The 17,656-nt window shown below is 43.9% G+C and overlaps 1 protein-coding gene across 1 annotated transcript in view; it reads right to left on the bottom strand.

The window, feature by feature from the left end:
* Positions 1 to 1,145: 1,145 nt before the first annotated feature.
* The window catches only part of LOC308289963 (mid1-interacting protein 1-B-like), a gene marked incomplete at both ends in the record, with an annotated part of 156,057 nt that continues 139,546 nt past the window's right edge, over positions 1,146 to 17,656 (bottom strand). Inside the window, 2 exons of the mRNA XM_080731743.1 lie at positions 1,146 to 1,285; positions 3,683 to 3,925. Coding sequence (XP_080587869.1) covers positions 1,146 to 1,285; positions 3,683 to 3,925 — 383 coding nt within the window. The remainder of the gene's footprint in view (positions 1,286 to 3,682; positions 3,926 to 17,656) is intronic.

The following is a 17,656-nucleotide window of genomic DNA, read 5'->3' as shown; positions in this document are numbered from 1 at the left end:
CTCACTCTCCTTTTGCTGTGTGTCCACATCTGAAGACGATCTCTCCAATCTCCGCCTGTCTCCACCTTTCCCCTCCCTCCAGACCTTCCATTTCCTTCTCCTCCTACACTGTCTTTCTCCTCCCGCGCCTTGCCGCCCTCCCCTGTGCCGAGCTGACGTGTATATTCTGCCGCTAATAATATCAGAGGCCAGAGGAGATCCTAACAGCTTGAAGTAAGTGGATGTGTCGGATCATTTCGCCCTCCTGTCCTCCACCTAATGCTTTTCCTGCATCTCCCTGGAAAAAAATTAACTGCATTGGTATGGGTGAAGAAGAGATAGAATGTAGGAAAGAGAGAGAGAGAGAGAGAGAGAGAGAGAGAGAAAAGGTGCAGTTTGGTAAACAACCACATCCCATTAATCCAGTACCTTGATGCATGGTCTGTGTTGTTATAGCATTAGTTAAACCACATATGCTTATAGTTGTATGTCAAATTGCCAAAAAATTGCCGATTCACAACGCGCCGCGAGACATTGTAAGATTGTAGATCAGCTGTTTTCACTGAATATTTGCCGATTGTGCACCAGTTACGATGTGTCAAGAAGAGGGATCACGTGTTTAAATGTAGCCATCTACACAAGAGCAGTAACAAAACTCCATAAGAATGAATAATGCAGCCATGATGTTTGTTCATCTGAATGAAATGAAGACACAAGCGGCACACGACAAGTCTGACAGGGTCAATCCCGCTGTCGTGTCAACCAACCACTTTACTAGGACATGGAAGATTCTTTTTTTTATTCACACACATGACAAATTGTCAGTTGGAGCTGGACTACAGCTTGACAAAGCAATCATTCTACTACACTCCATGGAACACTCTTGGATGAAAATACCAAGCCGATTACAGAGTACATTCTTTATTTGCTGTACTGGGAACAGTAAAACGCCTGGGACCGGGGACTGGGGAGTAGTAACTTGGCCACTGGTATGACAATCTGATTCTCTACAACATGGAGAACAATAGTGTACTCACAAGCAGCACTCTGCCAGTCTGCAACACGCCACGGATTCTCTCCTTTTCTTTTCTCCTTCTTGACTTCCTTCCTTTCTATTGGATGGTCAGACACGGCCCGAATGTTGGCCCCTCAGTCTCAGCCTTCCCTTAATTGTTGACGTTTGGAGAACGGGGGACGTGTGCAGTGGTCTGGTGACCCAGCGGAGTGGAACCCAGGCTCAGCAGCAGCTGTGTTGCCGGTGACATCCGAACCACGTGCAGCAGCTTCTCGTCCTCTGGGCTGGCCCCTGGAGAAAGCAGAACGACAAGGGGAGAGACGTGAGGAAAGAATGGCCCTTCTCATGCCAATTACAATGGGCGGCATTGACGTGGGTGCGGGCGGGACGGGAATATCTCAGCCGGGACGAGACGGTGACATACTGTAGCTGCCAGGGTGGCGCGGGTCAGACTCAGAGGCGTTAACGGACATTTGCATCCGGACAGCAGTCAAATAAGACATTAATATTGGGTGGATGTATTCCACAGAGGGCTCTGGGTGAGGTCAACACTGATTGACAGAGTGGAAAATATGAATTTGTTGTTTTGTTTTATCCATGTAGTCCACTTCAACTGCATGCATTATTGTGGATTTTAATCTAGTTCCTATTCACATGGCAATTACCCACCAGAATCAATATTGTTATTATTGTAATTTCCATTTTATTCTGGGGGAATGTGTTTGTTTGTGTCTTATATAGGGTAAGCAGCTAAGAAACACAAAAAGGGCCGGGCCCTAAGAGACTCACACGGCAAACGTGACAAACATATTCAGACTGTATCAGACTATTAATAGCCTTCTTTCCTCTACACATGCACAGCTCTCAGGGGAACGACATTTGAAAATGTCCATTTGGGAGGAATATGAGACAAACACGCCAGCTGCATTTCTGAGCTCACTCCACCATGATCCCACCCCACTCACTCCCCCAGGCATCACTTTCTATTATTCTCAGTGGTTCTCAACCTTTTCAGGCCGTGACCCCCATAATAATCATATTTTAACTGGGGTGGGGACCCCCCCCCCCCCCCACCCTGACAAGCACTAAAGGTGGTTGCACACTGCTGCGTTTTTCGGGCCGAATATCGGAGTGAATTTCGGATCACGCAAATAAAAAATCAACCTCACGTTATGTCAGTCACGTTTGCACACTGCCGCCCGTTTCGCGCACCACTCGGTCCCTTGCTCTCTCTATCTCTCTCTCTCTCCTTGCCCTGAAAAACGCATTTCGCAACGAAAAACGCAGCAGTGTGCAACCACCTTAAGAGTTGAGGCATTACATTTTATATAACACGGTTCTATTGTGAAAATAGCAGATCTACATGCTCACAACGCCTCGCAACGCGAGGCATTGTGAGCATGTAGATCTGCTATTTTCACAATTTCTGCCTCTAATATTTGACAATTTGAACAATGTTTAATTTGTCATTTTAGAGGTATTAAAAAGTGCTTGAATTGTCACTTTAGAAACGTGCAGATAACCTTATTAACTTGGGGACTGTTGAGTGAGAAAACAATGTTTCGCATTAAGTTAATCATCTGGGGACCCCCCAAAATAATTTGGTTGAGAACCATTGCTATTATCGATGAGAACTTCCTCTTTCTCATCAGCCTCAGTATTGGTTATATTTTCCCGACGGTATATGTTGTTGTTGTTGTTCTTGTTCTTGTTGTTGATGATATTGATAAAGAAGTGGAGGGCTACCATCTGATGCAACGATTGAAAAACGAGACCAGGGTCAGGCCAATTAACAGCCTATTGACAAGGTGCAACATGGAGGGTGCAAAGCCGTGTCAGGGGTTCATTATCGGCCTAATCTAAATTCAATAGGGTTATCATAAGGGGTGGAAAGTAATTATCTCAAAAACCACGGGGGAGTGAACTATTATGTTAATGCCACTGAGCCCACAAAACAATACAATATTTGAGCTGTGATCTAACACCATGTGCTTTGAGCCATGTAAGAGTGACATTTAGTGTAATAATAGTGTGTAATTGATACAAATGTTGTAAGTAAATATGGTCAGAATCGACGTTGTCACATAGGTTTACAGATAAGTGTCTAGATAGATACATGGATACTTTTATTGACCCTGTGTATGTGTGGGGGAAGGAGTTGGTTAATGACCAAACAATGCATTTTTTTCTTCTTTTTTTTCCTTCTTTTTCTTAGATAGTTTTGTGTTCATTTGAGCTTTGTCAGGTCATTATGAGATAATATACGTAAGATAAGATAAGAGACCCTGAGGCAAAATTGAGTTATTGCTGGAGCAAGAATAGATTATGAAACACACGAGCGCACGCACACACGCCTGCATGCACGCACGCAGGCACACACACACACACACACACACACACACACACACACACACACACACACACACACACAGGCCCATTAAACAAGATTAACATAAAACTGAATACCAACAACAATAAAACAAACTACAGAGTGCTTAACTACATTATCATCTCGAGACAGCAGTTATGCAAATTATCATGCATAAAGTACATTTATGCACGTGTGTGTGTGTGTGTGTGTGTGTGTGTGTGTGTGTGCGTGTGTGTGTGTGCGTGTGCGTGCGTGCGTGCGTGCGTGCGTGCGTGCGTGCGTGCGTGCGTGCGTGCGTGCGCGCGTGTGCAGTGCACTGCGGCAGGCAGTGTTGGCTCTAACTTGCGCTGCTGACCACATGCAGTGGACCGGTCCACTCCCTTCAGTCTGTGCTGCCCTGACAGTGATGGATGGAGGACACAGCATGGAGATGGTGGCGTGGTGGTGGTGTTGGTGGTGGTGGTGGTGTTGCAGGGAGGGGAGTAAAGTGGGTGAGAAGAGGGGTTGGTTGGTGTGTGGTGGTGTTATTGATCCCACTTCAAAGCCACTTGTCCAGCCCACTGGAATGGAGAAGAATTAACATTCAGTCACTCTCTCATACACGCATGCTTGCACATACAACACGCACGCACTCATACTGTACACACAGGGGTGTCGCACCAAATTCTGGGCCCTGGGTACAAGGATTCACTGCGGGCCCCCCATGATTGTTCTTCATAGGGCGAGGGGGTTTAACCCATTTAGACTGGGAACACAGTGTTACGCATTATTTTGTAACTATTGAAAAACAGCAGATATGCGAGCTTGTAGATCTGCTATTTTTGAAAAACCTATGTTTCTATGTCAGTGGTGCTCAAACTTTTTCATGTGAAAGACCCCCAAAATGATATGTATTTGGCCACGGACCCCCATCTCAAAATATTTAGCTCCAGGGACCCCCAAGAAGCAAAATTTGAATTACAAATGTTCGCTTAGAAAATACATATATTCAAAGATTTGCACACATTTTCACGACTTTTCAAAAATAGCAGATCTACAAGCTCACAGCGCGGCACAGAGTGCCGCGCTGCAAGCTTGTAGATCTGCTATTTTTCAATAGCTAAAGTATAAAATAATGAAGGCCCCTCCACCTTGGGCCCTTGTAACTCAGTCCCACTTTTCCCCCCCTTGTGACGCCCCAGCTTGCACATACACACGCATGCACTCTTACTGTACACACACACACACACACACACACACACACACACACACACACACACACACACGTGCACACACACACACACACGCACACACCACCCAGTCAAGTCCTAACCCAGTGAGTGACAGCACTGTAAATCCACGCGTAACAGTCCCATGCCCCGAGTTCCTCGGATTGACCTTTGACCTCGTGGTTTATGGCGGTGGCTCTTAACACTGATGCCATGAGTGGCAGGAAATTGATGACTGCCATTACAGAACCACTTCATTGTGTGGAATGGAATAAAATAGGAAATAGCATTGAACGTGACGTTTACTGTATGCACTACCGGAACATTAAATCAGAGTGTATTTATTCCCTAAGCGCAATGAATGTAAGTGTGCATTTTGTCTGTGGCATTTACACTTACGGTGCATGCATGCCATATTATTACAGCACATTACTGTACATTACATAAGTTACTCTACATTATGACACATACAGTATCTTACAAAGGCTCAATTATGTCACATGACTCATTCAACAACATTCAAATAAGTACGGTATATGCGCTTCAAATATTTTCTGATTTCAATGAATGATACATCATTTGAAAGCTTACATTCTGTACTTTCATAATCTGCAAAAACTGAAACTAGAAAGATACTATTCTGGGAAATTGCAATTGTGGTTGCCGTGACGAGAGTCACACTTGCAAATGAATTCCGTCCTTGTCCCTTTTATGCCCATATACAGTATGGAGATCCCTGATGTCATCAATGCTAAGCCCATATGATCTTAGAATGCCCAAATATGGACATACTGTGTCAGTCTCACAGTCATCTCCATATTGGGAAAAAGTTACATTTTAGCATTTCCCTATTTCCCATTATGTCAAATCGACATCTTCACCAGGAATTGATTCCTTGCATTTTGCTACGAGATATGGTATTATTATAGTTTAATTTATATAAATGTATTTGTGAATACATTTTCTCCATTGACTTTCATTAAAAATTACACTTTTCCCAAATATGGAGATGACTGACATCATAGATGTCTGACATCATAGACCACATGAGACTGACACAGTATGTCCATATATGGGCATTCCAAGATATGGGCTTGATATTGATGACATCATGGATCTCCATATATGGGCATAAAAGGAAATTGCATCTTTGTAGTTCATTCGAACGTGAATGTGTTCCCCATGCAGCAGTGTCATTAGTGGTAGTGACCGTAAGGATGCTGGAGTGTCATGTTGTCACAGACACAGTGTGGGAAGGAATGAGTCCTTGGAGCGTAATTCATTTCCATTCTGCTCCCACCTGATGGAGCCACAGGGAGCCATCCAGAAAACAGCTGTGGAAGACGCATAGCCACGCACGCACACACACACACACACACACACACACACACATACACACACACACACACACACACACACACGCGCACACACACACACACACACACACACACACACACACACACACACACACACACACACACACACACACACACACACACACACACACACACACACACACACACACAGGGGTGTCGCAACAAATTCTGGGCCCTGGGTACAAGGATTCACTGCGGGCCCCCCATGAATGTTCTTCATAGGGGGAGGGGGTTTAACCCATTTTGACCAGTGGGAACGCATTATTGTGCGCTTTAACTATTGAAAAATAACACATATACAAGCTCACAAGCTTGTAGATCTGCTATTTTTGAAAACTCGTTAAAGTCTTTGAATATTTCAAATCCTTCTAAGGGTTTATATAAAGCATGATGTCTTAATCTTACCTTGGGAGAAAGTTATTTCACAGTCACTCAAATCTTTCGGGGGACCCTGCTAAGGTTTTGAGAAAAACCTATGTTTCTATGTCTGTGGCGCTCAAACTTTTTCATGTGAAGGACCCCCACAATTTTTGTTACAAATGCTCGCTTAAAAAATACATATATTCAAAGATTTGCACACATCTTAACGACTTTTCAAAAATAGCAGATACAAGCTCACCGCGTGGCACTTGGTGCCGCGCTGTGAGCTTGTAGATCTGCTATTTTTCAATAGCTAAAGTATAAAATAATTAAGGACCCTCCACCTTAGTAACTCAGTCCCACTTTTCCCCCCATTGTGATGCCCCTGCACGCACGCATGCACGCACGCACGCACGCACGCACGCACGCACGCACGCACGCACGCACGCACACACGCACACACACACACACACACACACACACACACACACACACACACACACACACACTTGCACACACACACGCACAGGTTCTCTATCCCAGGGAGCGAGGCATGCTGCACTGAACAGTAGGGTTGGGGAATCATGTGATTCACTTTCCACTGGAAGTCACTATGGAAACTACTTTTTATACCCTTTGATGGGTGTGGTTTAAGGCCATGTCTTGGTAAGGACTACAAAGCAGGGACCCCCACAACCTGTTCATAGATTCCATATAGTTTCATCGTTTGGCAGCACAATCATCAGTGGATTTTGGATTCCACTTGAACCACTTGAATACTTAATAAACGTGACCTTTCACTCTGTACTTAGTCTGCTCTTTTCCCCCTCTACACCAAACCCCTTTGCCTAAAATAGCCGATCTACGATCTCACAAACTATTTTCGAATGGGGGTCCACGGCCAATTTCATAATCAATTTGTCGGTCCTTGACATGAAAATGTATGAGAACCACTGCCATAAGGAATACAGTACAGTATATTGTAAAATCGCTCTTCATCACCTCTCAAGAGAGAAAGTATATGACCAGGTTTCCTTATATATGGTTGTAAGATATACAGTATGTCCCCATTATTGTGGGAAAACGTATAGATTCATCGGTGAATGTGTACATTTCCTAGCGGGGTGCGAAATCGACTTCTCTCCCAGTCTGCTGGGAAATGTGTCAAAAGAAAAAGCAACTAATCACACTGACACCCGCCAAGGAGCCGTCTGTCAGAATCAGGGACTGCTGGCCATTGGGAAAAGCGGGACAACTCCCGAACGGCTGGTTCATTCCCGGCCGGTCCAGGCCGGCCATTAGGAAAAATTTAAAAATAAAATGTCGGCCTTCGTTCCATTTTGGGGGCTGGGCGGCCAACAAAGTAAATTGTCACTGTCGGGCAGAAACCTTGTATCTCCAAGTTTCAAATGTGTACATTTTTTCGCAAAGCAAAGCCCTGCTTCATCATACAAGGCCGTTGCACAAAAGTAGTGAAAATAGCAGATCTACAAGCACACAACGCCTTGCACCGCGAGGCGTTGTGTGCTTGTAGATCGGCTGTTTTCACTAGTTTAAATCATTTTAAAATGATAAATACAAAACAAACGGTACAAGGTTTCCACCCGACAACAACGAAATATAACTCATGTAATCAGTCACTTGTCATGATCTGAAATGGCAAATCTTTGAGTAGCAGCAGCGCTATAGAAAGATCTCTCTCACTCTATAGCGCGCAATGAGGGCCTCAGTAGGCACGTTTAGCGCTAGAGTGGATGGGATGGGCTGAAGGGATGGGGCGCGCTTGTTTTGTTTTTAGAAAATGATGCGGGCACACAAGTCGCGCAACACACACGCACGTCGGACACTGTACGTTCAGTTGATGGAAATGCTATGTGGAGGTAAAACAAGGGCCATCCTCTGTTAAATCTTTGATGGCGCGTAAGGCAATGCCTGCGATAATGATAGAGAGCATGAGGGCTAGCCTTTTTGATTCTGAAGACATCTGTCACTTAAGTGAAAATTGCCAGGTTTGTCATGAAAGAGAATTCTCCGTTCCTTTTGAGTGTGGCTCCATGATTAATTCAGGCTTGTCAGTTGCTGAGTAAATGCTTCTTTATTCTCTCATAAGTGGTCGATATTAATAATGTACACCCGGGTCTAAGTTCAGCATCCGTCTTGGCAAAGTTTGACATGAAAGCTTTCGCCGGCTACACAAAAGCTTGTCACTGCATCCTTTTTGTCTCTCTCTCTCTCTCTCTCTCTCTCTCTCTCTCTACTGTTCTTTGTAATGCCCGCTCCCCGCTGTGTCCTTATTCCTTAACCACTTAAACACCAAATACTTTGTTGTACGTCACTTAGCAAAAATGTAACAAAACTCTACGCAATGCAAATTGACCCGTTATTATCTGCTCTTTTCGCAGAATGTTTGCTGTTCTTTTATATATTTCAGCTCAGAATAACCACACATGCTTAGATTGAACATACCATTTATTGTAAGGATATTCTACCATTTATGCAATGATATTGCATTTAGTTTGGCGGTGTAGCTCTGCTGTGGTGATACAGATTATCTGCTCGAACATGAGACATAATCTGATATCACAACCCCCCCCCCCCCCCCCCCAGAGCAAGGCATGATATACAGATTACATGCACATAACATTGAACCTTCAGTTGCATGATTTAAGATATCACATATCATAATCCATAGAACACAAAAGTCTGTAAACAATACATATTAGCATGAGTATCTACATTTTACAGGGAGGAGGACGGGGAGGTGGAGGGATTGTTTAACCCTTACAGCTGCACAACCAGTAGTAACAGCTAAACACCAAGAATGAACATAGAACAGGGAGCTGCTTAAATAGACTGCTTGAGATGCATTGTGGGTAAGAGGGCGTATGAGACTTAGCTTGTAGCCAATGAGAATGAACATGTCATGAGGTGACAGACTGCTCTGTGGGAGTGTGAATGAATTAACTTGTTAACGAATGAAGAAGGGGGTCCGGGAGATGGCAACAACACATTCTGCCTTCCACATATAAAAGAATTTCTGCAAGCTCAATTTCTTGCAGAATGTTCGCTGATTATGACATGCCATGGGTTAATGTGGTTAAATTCCTTCTTGTCAGTTCTTTCTACTCCCTACCACTTTCTTAGCACATTTTCTACTACAGTATGCCTCTCTCTCTGTCTCTCTCTCTGTTTCTCTCTGTCTGTCTGTCTCTCTCTCTCTCTCTCTCTCTCTCTCTCTCTCTCTCTCTCTCTCTCTCTCAGGCATCTATTCAGGTGGAAGGATGTGGCTCATCAGCAGTAATTGGAGTTGCCTTGGTGACGGTTGGGTTTCTGTGGGAGGTGGCGGTTTGGCGGCGAAAACGGCAGTGCTTCTCCATGCACAGCCACACACATGTAGCTAGCAGGCATGCTGTGTACATAACACAAACACACACACACACACACACACACACACACACACACACACACACACACAAACACACACATTTTTACAATGTATTCGTGTCCACATAAGGTTGAGCATACAAGGACACAAATATTAAAGCTACAGTACAGTTAAGGATACATTCACAAAATCATGGCATATGTCTTCATGATACTGATTATGTCCATGAATTAAAGTTATACTATGTAACTTTTTTTATAAAACATATCTTAAAATTGTCCTAACTATTAAATCGCTAAAGTTTTAGAACCCCCACTCCGTTAATTTCAGCCCCAAAAGCCTTTTCTTTATATGTTTTCTACGTCATTTTGCCGGATATCCCGGCAAAATGACGTCATCTGCATCATCCGTATACGTTGTGTATACGTTGGCCAATCACATTGCGGATCATACACACATGATACACTACCGGCCAATCACAGTGCATCTTGCGTCTCTTCAGGAAATAGCTTGCTTCAACAGCTTTGTTTACGCTGGTCTAGAAGTCTAGCCTGTAAGCTATTATTCAGAGGGACACGAGAGACCTCTACGGATGCGTGGCGAGGCGGGCGAGGCGGACACACACACACACACACACACACACACACACACACACACACACACACACACACACACACACACACACGACCACTTCTGAAGTTACAAACACACAAGCTCATTCGTTGAGAGCTTTCAGAAGCCAAGTTGGTAAAGCCGCCAGCACGTCCTCTTACTCATGGAACCGTCATGCAACTAATACTGTAGCCCTTATTATTCAGTCATCCAATTAAATTATAATTAACTGTTTTGCTGATGATACATGGGACGTGAGCAAGTTGAGCGTAATGACAGCCTTTGTCATGATACGCGCGCTACACAATAAACGAAATGCCAGAGGCCTAATGGAGATTACAGGGCTGTAATTATCTGCAAGCTAATTTATCTGGAAGATGCGAGAGCGGCAATGATTTTCTCCCATAGATCTTGTGCAGTGCATAATACGTGCGTGATGTGGAAGCCGTCGCATGGTAGCACCTTAATATGACCACCAGCCAGGAATGTGCAGCGCTGGCTCATTACCGCACAATATTGAGAATGTTCTTTCTTCACTCGTCTTGTTTCTGATATTCTGAGCACAATAAAAACCTTGAGCCTTACTGTACCAGCCTGATCACCGGTTACCATGGAGACACTTGATCAGGTCGGGCAGAAACCCTGTATCTCCTACATATTGCAACTTTTTATGTTGTGAAAGTGAATGTGGTTAATAAGTGTGCTTGTGTTTTTTATACAGTACATTATTTAACCAATGCAAGTGCTTGTGAGGGCTACATTGGATCCATTGGAGCAAAGGTTCTTTTTTCCCATGTTTTTAACGGTTTTGAAATTAGGAGGTTTCCACCCGACAGCGACATTGTGGGGCCGACTGTAGTGTTGAACCAAAAGAACTGCTTGTTTAGCGGGGATCATTCTCTTTCATCACTGTCAGACCTCCCTGTCCTTTGGTGCAGGGACAGCATTAATGATGCTGTTTTTCCAGCTGTATGATGGCAGCAATAATATCAAAGGATAAGAACCGTGTTCTCAAAGGAGCCCTCCTTGTCCTTGCACCTCATAAAAAAAACAGTTGGCTCTCATTGTGGTGGGCAATTGCTTACAGGATGAGATACTCCACTTGATACAACTGGAGAGAATTGAAGAGCTAAGGATGAGATGGGGTGAGATAGCGACGCGTGTGTGGATGGGTGCCCTGCATTCGAGACAGCTACCGTACGCACTGTAGTAGCACATAAACTCCATCTGATGCTTAGGCCGTTAAATCCACTGTGTTGTTGTTTAACTGAGAGTTTGTCAAAATTCACCCAACTGGATGGAGTCTTTTATTAGCTTCCTTTGAGTATTTTACTGTGTGGCGTTCCTGACTATTCCTTTGCAAGTCATCTCCACTCGTGTTTCCGCTTTATCACTGTTTAGGTTCACATTCTTTTTTTCCCCACTGTAACTAATTGATTTATTTATTGACGTTTGTACGTATGCATATGCATGACCATATCTGTCAAGTAAAGTATAAAACAGCACGGTCCTTTGAGTGCAAAAGTGTGTGTAAATCAATACAATACATTCATACAATTCATTAATTCAGCGTGCTAGACAAGTAAAATAGCAAAGAACAACTGTAAATGGAACCTGTTACAACTCAACTTGATGGTTATAACCAGCTGCTCTTCAGACAGTTCCACTCCAGAAAAGAAATCTATGAAATTACAGGACATCAAATGAAAACATTTGAAAGATTCAAGATTAGTATGTTAGCCTGAACAGGCGTCCAAACACAAAGGCCCTTAAAATTGAGTAACTTGCCTCAGGTTTTATCAGGACATGTGGTCGTTTCCCTGTGTTTGGCTCTGTGGCCACCAATATTGATGCTGAATCAATTTCTCTGGTGTGGAACTTGCCAAAAGCGCTCCTCCAATTCCTGGATTAGAGCGAGTTCTATTAAACCTGCCCAGCTGCGAGCACAGCGATAGCAGGCAGAGCTGCCTGCCGTATTAGCAGTTGCACCGCCACTCTCCCTTTAGGAGTCTGGCAAACATTCTGGCTCCAATTGCCTCCCCTTAACTCTCAGCCTTGCTTCTACATTACCTACACCCCACAGGGAAGGCTCAGGTTCAGCCAAAGACCAGAGAATGTTTTGATTTATCAGGCAATCCCCCTAACTTTACCACTCAACCACACACAGACACCACCATACATACATGACAGACTTTATGGATAGATAGATGGATGATAGATAGATAGATAGATAGATAGATAGATAGATAGATAGATGCACTGTCCCAATTCAGTGAATAAACGAATGAAACGAACATGCAAGCATACAGTACTACCATACAAATTCATACAATAACACAAAACAAAAGAATCAACCATGCATGCGCTGCAAAGCTGCACATGTGCACATACATTAAATTCATATGTACAGTATACATTTCAAGTGTGTTTACATTTTAAACACGCACACACACACGCACGCACGCACGCACGCACGCACGCACGCACGCACGCACACACACACACACACACACACACACACAAAATTGTGTGCTTGCAAGCATACAGTATGTTTCAACCTGCCCTCATTGCCCTCTCTACAAAACGACACATTGATCCCTGTGTAGGATTTCTGGGTCAGGAATAACAGTCTGTCCTGAGGTATACCGCAGACAGTATTACAGAATGCAGATGGTCTCTAGGGTATAAATAGACTACAGGGTGCACCCTTTGGGTGTACCCCGTAGGGGACACAGTACTCCTCTGGCATGATTATTCAAAGTGCATGACTAATGATACAATTACCAGGCTGTCAGCTAACTTGGGTGACTTTTTCAAATGTGGAGAATAACATCAACTTTGCGTTTCTGAATTTCTGCGCTAAAAGTAAAAACGTCCCCATGGGATGGTGCCCAGACACAACAGGCTCGCTGATATTCGATCACATTACAGTGCTCAGTGCTCGAGTTAAGTTACCTCAACCTTTCACTGGGTACGTCGTACATCCCATAGTGAAATGGCTGAGCCAGGGGTTAATTTCCATCCTTGGCTGGTATGTTACTGGCTGCTGTTGTGAGCACTTGGCAGCTTTCCTTCTCGTGTTTGGCCTAGGGCATTACGCCGGCGGAATAGTAAAGAGAAGCAAAGAGAGTCGTGGCTCGCCACTTTGGGAAACTTTGGAGGTGGTGATGTGAGTTTAGTGCTGCCCCTGCCTGTTCTGAATGTTTATGAGTGGGTATTTTCACCGCTACAATGGCTCCTCTGAGAAGAGGGGTGCCATTGTGAGCCTGAGAGGCCGCAGCAGCTTGAAACATTCATCAGAGAATGTTATCTGTTTATTTCACAATGCTGTATTCTGCTACTGTTTTGAGATGCCAGAGCCATCATATTGTATCCTTGTGGATTGTGACTCGCATTACACCATGTCTCCTGGATGCTATTAATTAATGATGCATAAAGAAATAAAAATAAACTCATAGTACCATCTGCCACTTTATTGGGGAAATTAGAACTTAAAATTTAAATATTTGGAGATATCGGAATCATTATCTTTAAGTGTTAATTAGTTACTGTATGTGCCCCATACTACAGCTAAAACTTCTAGGACATTAGTTAATTTGAATATTAGATAAATAAATATATTCCATTTTCATTCCTGTTATATTCTGGAAATGTCAAATGGGAGAAATCAAACCTTGATCCTGGGCATTTATAGATCGAGCTGCACACTGTAAAGTGCCAATTATCCTGACAAAACAGACCCTTAAAGAAAGCGCCCTGACGCGGCAGCTTCTGTCTTTGTACACCGCGGAGTGTGCTAACGGCACGCGGCAGCAGGGGTTTCTACATCGCCGTTGACCCCTAATCATGTATCATATTACACGTTTCACTCCACAGCTGCAGCTGACAATCTGGGCACGTCTGTAGCTCACAGTGCAGTCAAGCAAACAATGAGAAAATCCCTTTAACATGCTCCAGCAATTGAAATCCAATGTGAACTGAAATTATGCTTTGCTCCCCAGAGGTAGACCTGCTGGACACCCTAAGAAGAAAAGAAATAAAATAAAGCAATAACACTACCTTGTGCCCATCAGGCGCAATCACACGGTTCATACCCCTAGTCTGCATAATTAGAGGGGAGCCTGGGGAAATTCAGGGGCCATGCTATAGTGCTGTAAAACAGGGTGGGCTTAAGTAATCTTAACATGAGGGAAGGTATTAAAAAGGAACATGGCACGTCCTTGTTGGATCAGTGCCTCGGCGCGGCGTGGACAAGCTGCCAACATTTGGATAAAGACGTTGGTTAGCAGTTCACTCACGGCATCGACTGACGAGTGGAGCTGTGTGCAGCACGACGACTTCCGCAGAGTTTAAACAGAAGTACACACAGTAAAACCCTCAGCACTTATTTCACTCTGATGAACACTGATATTCACATTGTTCCTGTGCACTAACAACAGTATGCAATGCTGAGAGGTATAGGGCCGCAATATTATCAAGATATACACACTGTCTCCGGAAACATTGACAGGAATTATAAGACTGTCCCCCACGCATGCAAGAGACACAGTGTGTTTCTGTCCAAGTCCAATTACACAAACTATAAAAAGGCTACAAGTGTTTTGGCTACTACTGCTACAGCTGATCTACAAGCTCACAATGCGTCACAATGTGACACATTGTGAGCTTGTAGATCTGCTATTTTATTTTAAGATTTTCATACATTTGAAAATGTCAAATAGGTCATTCTGCATAATGAGTACTTTCTACTTTTGATACTTTAAGTACATTTTGATACCAATACCTTTGCACTTTTACTCAAGTACATTTTGAATTCCAGACTTTTACCTTCTACATTGCATTATTGATACTTTTACTTACTGTAAGTAACAAATGTGAGTACTCTTTAATTCCACCACTGTCAATGAGGTATAATTGCAACCACAACAGACGCAGCATGTACAGTAACCTACATTACTGCACAACTCTCCACTGACTGTCCAATACAGAACAAAAACAAAATGATAGGACATCCAGGCCAATGGACAGTTGACACAGTAACATAGCGAACCCACTTCCATATCCTCTCAGACCTTACAGTCCTGTGTCACCTTCCTCCTTTCCCGCAGTCAGTTTGTGCCATGACATCCAACAACATCAAGAGCAACAGGCTATCATTGCTGACTGCTGCAAGTGGGCGTTACGATGCAGAGATACCAGCGGTGAAGTGGGTGTCACACACAGGCATTTCATCTTTATTTGATGCAGCGGTCAGCCACTTGGCAAAGGACAAATATCCAATCCATTGACTGCGGAATTGTGAAAAATTTGCCTTGTGCTAGAAAGGGCGGTGCGGGGGAAATCGTTCGGGCTGATAGATTTGCAGGCTGCGGCCCAAGCACTAGTAATGTATCTGCTCGCTGATTCGACATGTTTACTGATGGGACTTGCAGATGGTAAATTATTTGGTAGATTTGTATTTCACCCTGAAACTGCGCAGAACTGTGGAGCCCAGCACATTTTAATGTTCTCCCCTCAGGCTGTGTTGGCTCCAATATCTCCGTCTGCCTTTTGTTTGGCCATTTTACATCAGTTAACCTTTCATAACGACAATTATAAGACTTTGTTTAAGAAAGCCAAAGAATACCCAATGATTTTACTCTATTATACTTAACCCGTATAATACATGTAACGATAAATAATCTTGAATCTTGAATAATCAGAAAGAAAAAAATATCCCCAGTTCCCCTCCCAAGGAGATTGTTAAAAAAGGGTCTATTCATTTATTTAATGCTTTTGGTAGATCCAGTTTAGGGCAGCCATTTCCAATGGTGTTGACACAAATGCTGTTGTCAGATCTGCTGACTGGGAGCCATGGAGGCTCGCAGTGATCAACCTGGGAGACAGGCTATCGTTTGGACCTGTGTAAAACAGCCCTCCCTGAGCCTGCCGGCTCCCTGGAGTGTGTCTATGGGGAAATGAGACGGATTCCTTTGTTCCCTCCACTTAATTGCTGCAGAGCCACAACATGTCAGTCTAATCCAAAATAAGGCTCCTTCTATTCTGTCATGCCAGTGGGAGAGGGAGCCTATTCCCCTTTCTGATTTTTAGCGGATCCTCACTCTTAATTGCAAGTATTTTGTAAGATACCCCAGTCTAATGAAGGGGGGATATCCTGACGTTGCAGATCGTGTTACAAATAGGGAAGGCAGTACGGTGGCCTAATTGCTGACGGGCAGAAAAACGAGCTGGCTGGATGCATTTCTGTGGTAGGCTGTGTTTGTGAACACCAGGATATCAGGAAAGATAAGGCGTTTGATCTGCACGTTTCGCCGGGCACGGCGGGCAGATAAATCACAAGAGAGATGCCCCATCTTGATTAACCTCGCTGAATCCAATTACCTATCCACAGTGCATTTTACTGTACATATATGTTGCTACCCGTATTCCCTCCCTGTAGCTACGTATACAATAATGTATGTGCGTGCATGTGTTGCATGAATGCATGCATGCGTATTTGTGTGTGTACGTTTGTCCCTGCACATTTGCATGGGCCTATAATAGTATAATTTTCCATGCGTATAGGGGTGCATGAGTGAAGTACAGTGTGTGCAAGTGGATAGTGGATGCTTGCTCTGTTTAAGTGTGCGGTAGGTAGCATCTGCTTTTTGGGAGCTGACCTGTCACAGCGAGGCAGCATGTTCACCAAGGCTCCCTGTGGACAGTCAACCATGCGTAGCACTCGCTCAGGGCGAAAAACTGAGGCTTTAAGAATTGAGTGATAGGATGTAGTGCTGCAGTGGGCGATGAGACCTGCACTGCTCCACAGCTTCGTACAGAGAAGAGTCCGACCTCCCCTTAGAGTGCCTGACATTGAACAGAAGGCGCAGGAGGTCTAAAGCTTACCCTTTCATCTGCTCTCCAGGGGACTACCGTCCGCAGTATTCCACCGGCATTTACAACCATTTTGTGCCTGTACCACACATATACGCCCGTCTGTGTTTCAAAACGGTGGTATTGTGATCCCTAGACTCTTTCACTTTACAGCACCAGGCATGTATCAGTACAGTACGGTGTAGGTCAGGTGCAGAGTCTGCAGACACCTCCTGATGTGAAGCAGTAGCACCTTCCTTGCAACATTGCCAAGACACACTGACATCTCGTGTACAGTGCATTGTGCTTTAACTCATTAAGATGTGAGACTGATTCTACAAATGTCTTCTAAATCCTAATGGAAAACCTATGTTTCTATATCAGTGGTGCTACGTTTTCTTATATGTATTTGGCCGTGGACACCCATATCAAAATATTTAGTTCCATGGAACCCCAGAAGCAAAGATTTTAGTATTTTGTATGTTTTCAAATATTTCC

Source organism: Nannobrachium achirus (assembly GCF_963921795.1).
Source record: "Nannobrachium achirus genome assembly, chromosome: 8".
Lineage (NCBI taxonomy): Eukaryota > Metazoa > Chordata > Actinopteri > Myctophiformes > Myctophidae > Nannobrachium > Nannobrachium achirus.
The sequence above is the reverse complement of the archived record's forward strand: the minus strand, read 5'-3'. Positions and strand labels throughout refer to the sequence as shown.